The following is a 2,765-nucleotide window of genomic DNA, read 5'->3' as shown; positions in this document are numbered from 1 at the left end:
CTTGATAACTTATTTAGTAAATCTAGTCATATCAATAATTACAATGTAAACTAAATTTATTAAAAAAATGTAAATATACCATTAAAAATAATTTAATTCATACCAATAACGCATGACAAATAAATTTATTTAATATTTGTACAAAAAATTTCTTTTGTCCAAATCTACTTTCTCTCTTGTCCAAATCTACTAAGAAACGTTAAATTTGATATATAACATTAGAACGCTAAATTTTAGATGAAGTTGTGTACGTAATCTTCATCTTCATTTATTACATTATTACATTTTTTCCTCTCGACACCATCCCGCAACTTATGAAAAGCAACTGCAACGTTGTCATTGACACAGTTTGACAACGAAAAATGAAAAGAAATGCTATACGAGGTTACTTCAAAAGCAGAGAACTAATTAATTGTTGTTTTTGTGGGATCTGCTTCTTTACCATTCTCCAACCATAACCAACTGAAATTTTCTACGGCATCCACATCTTTTCTCAAATAATAATAATAATAATAATAAAAGAAATGTTATTATTATTATTATTATAAATCGGAAGATCTTGGGTTTTCTACATGCCTTGGATTTTTCTTCTTCACCATTACAACCTCTTCTTCCTTTCTCTCTCTGAAAACCCTAATCCTGGATCTTCTTTTGCCCCTCTTTCTCTCTCTGCCACAACAGGATCAGGTACACATGGACCTCCTTCATTCTCAATGATCCCAACTCTCTTTTGATCTTTTTTTTTGTGTTCTTGAATTTCGACTCATGGGGTGTGAACATTCCATTGATTTTTGCATGATTCTGCTGAATCCAGATTTAACTTGTGTTGGATTGTTTTGTGTTCTTGATTCATTGCTTTGCGGATTGATTCAAATCGTTTGGCAATTGGGGTGTTGAAAAAAAAAAACAAAAAAAATCCTGTATTGTGCTGCTTGGGTAGATTGAATTCAGGTCCTCGATCTTATGATTATGTTGCTGAATTATGCTTCCTTGGTGAGTTTCTTGGTTGCTAGGGATAGTTGGATTTGGTCATGTTTGAGAATTGAGATTTGCTGCTGCTGTGTTTTCGATTTTTCATAGATAAACTAGTTCTGATGAATTGAATTGTATTTAGTGCATTTAGTTTTGAGTTTGATTTGTTGTTTTCTTTCTTTCTATCTAGGAATCAAAGTGTTGGAATGGAAGGATTCGATGTTGGGTATGAGTCAAATTTCTTCTTCTCGTGGAGGGTTGTTAGCAATAAAAAGTGGTACCAGCTTGGATAGTCTTTGAATTGTTCCGAGTTTTGTGTAGGTTTTGTTAAGGATCTTGTAGGATTGTTAAAATCTTGGTATCACGAGGGATGTGGAATTGGGAAGGAATTGATCGATGTTGCAATGGTGTGATTGTCAGTGGAGTAGCTATATAATTCGCGTGTAGATTTATTCATTGTATTTTGGAGTCCTAAATTTGAATTTATTGGGGGAGCATGGAGAATGTGTGCGATGTTAATCTGTTGGATGCTGATGTTCTTTTACCACCTCGGAAGCGTCTTCTAGCGGGATTGAAGAAACAGAGTTCAGATAGTGATGCTACTGCCTCTCCGTCTCCAGTTGCTGCTTCTTGTGTTACCAATGCTGCTTCCCCCTCATCCTCATTGTTTTCAAGTGAATTTGAAGCCCGACTGAAGCATTTGTTGAGTTGCCATTCTAATAACCCTAACCTTATTACACCTGAGGAGGTTGTGGAAGCCTCAAAAGTGGCCGCAATCTCTGCAACTAAAGCTGCAGAGGCTGCAAGAGCAGCAGCTGAAGAAAAGGCTGCAAGAGCAGCGAAGGCAGTAGCTGCAGCCAAAAGGGCTTTAGATTTGGTTGCATCTTTCTCTGAGGAGGTGGCTGGAAAGGAAAGAAATCTGAAAAAGAACAAGTCAAAGAAGCATCTCCCAGTTCAGCTGTTGTACAAAAACAACCAACAAATTGAAAATTGTAGGACAGATGAAGAATTGGCTCGTAAGTTACATCGAGCCATGAACAGTTCTCCAAGAATCTCTAAGAGTTCTCCAAACTCAGACCCAAAACGTAGTAAACATAAGAAGCCTAGAAGCTCTTCAAGTTTTGAAATGACCGAGGGATCTGAATCTGGTGTGGCACTCAGACAAGATTGCTTATCTTTGAACAACGAACATGCAATAGCAGGCAAGATTGATTCAGAAGGATCCATCCAAGAGGTATGCTCAAGTAAGAAAGATAAGAAGGTGGTTAAATATCATAGACCTAGCCAATTAGAGATAGATAACGGGGAAGCAGAGTTGAGTCAGTCAAAAGGCAAAAACTGTGAAGATTTATCTCCTATAGGTAAGAAAAGAGGAAGGGTGAAGCTAAAAAAGTTGCCCTTAAGCATTTGCACCTCGAAAGATAGAGCGCAGCCAAAGGAAGAAATAAGAGCCAGAAGTTCTCCCTTGACTAGAACGAACACAGGCAATAATCCTGTTAATAGTATGCCTTCGTTTACAGTGGAGTCATCCACTGACAGAGTGATGCCTATTGAGGCTACATAAATGTGGAAATGCCAAGGTTTCAAGGCACCAGCTTGCATCAAACAAAATAAAGCTGTGCAGTCATAAACTCATATATTACAATGGGATGCCCATGTGCTACTGTGATAGATGTTGATAGCCGAGGTAGGAATCGTGATGTTTCTCTTTAACAACATGGAATTTATCTTTTTGTTCATCTTTGGTTTTTGTAATGGATTTGCAGTGATTAAATGTAAATTTAGATATTTTA

At 37.0% G+C, this 2,765-nt stretch overlaps 1 protein-coding gene across 1 annotated transcript; it reads left to right on the top strand.

The window, feature by feature from the left end:
- Positions 1-242: 242 nt before the first annotated feature.
- On the top strand, positions 243-2,765 carry LOC102661605 (cyclin-dependent kinase 13). The gene is made up of 2 exons (XM_006587494.4): positions 243-687; positions 1,163-2,765. The coding sequence occupies exon 2, from the start codon at positions 1,469-1,471 to the stop codon at positions 2,534-2,536; it is 1,068 nt and encodes a 355-aa protein (XP_006587557.1). The 5' UTR covers positions 243-687; positions 1,163-1,468; the 3' UTR covers positions 2,537-2,765.

Source organism: Glycine max, chromosome 9 (assembly GCF_000004515.6).
Source record: "Glycine max cultivar Williams 82 chromosome 9, Glycine_max_v4.0, whole genome shotgun sequence".
Classification (NCBI taxonomy): Eukaryota; Viridiplantae; Streptophyta; class Magnoliopsida; order Fabales; family Fabaceae; genus Glycine; species Glycine max.
The sequence above is the reverse complement of the archived record's forward strand: the minus strand, read 5'-3'. Positions and strand labels throughout refer to the sequence as shown.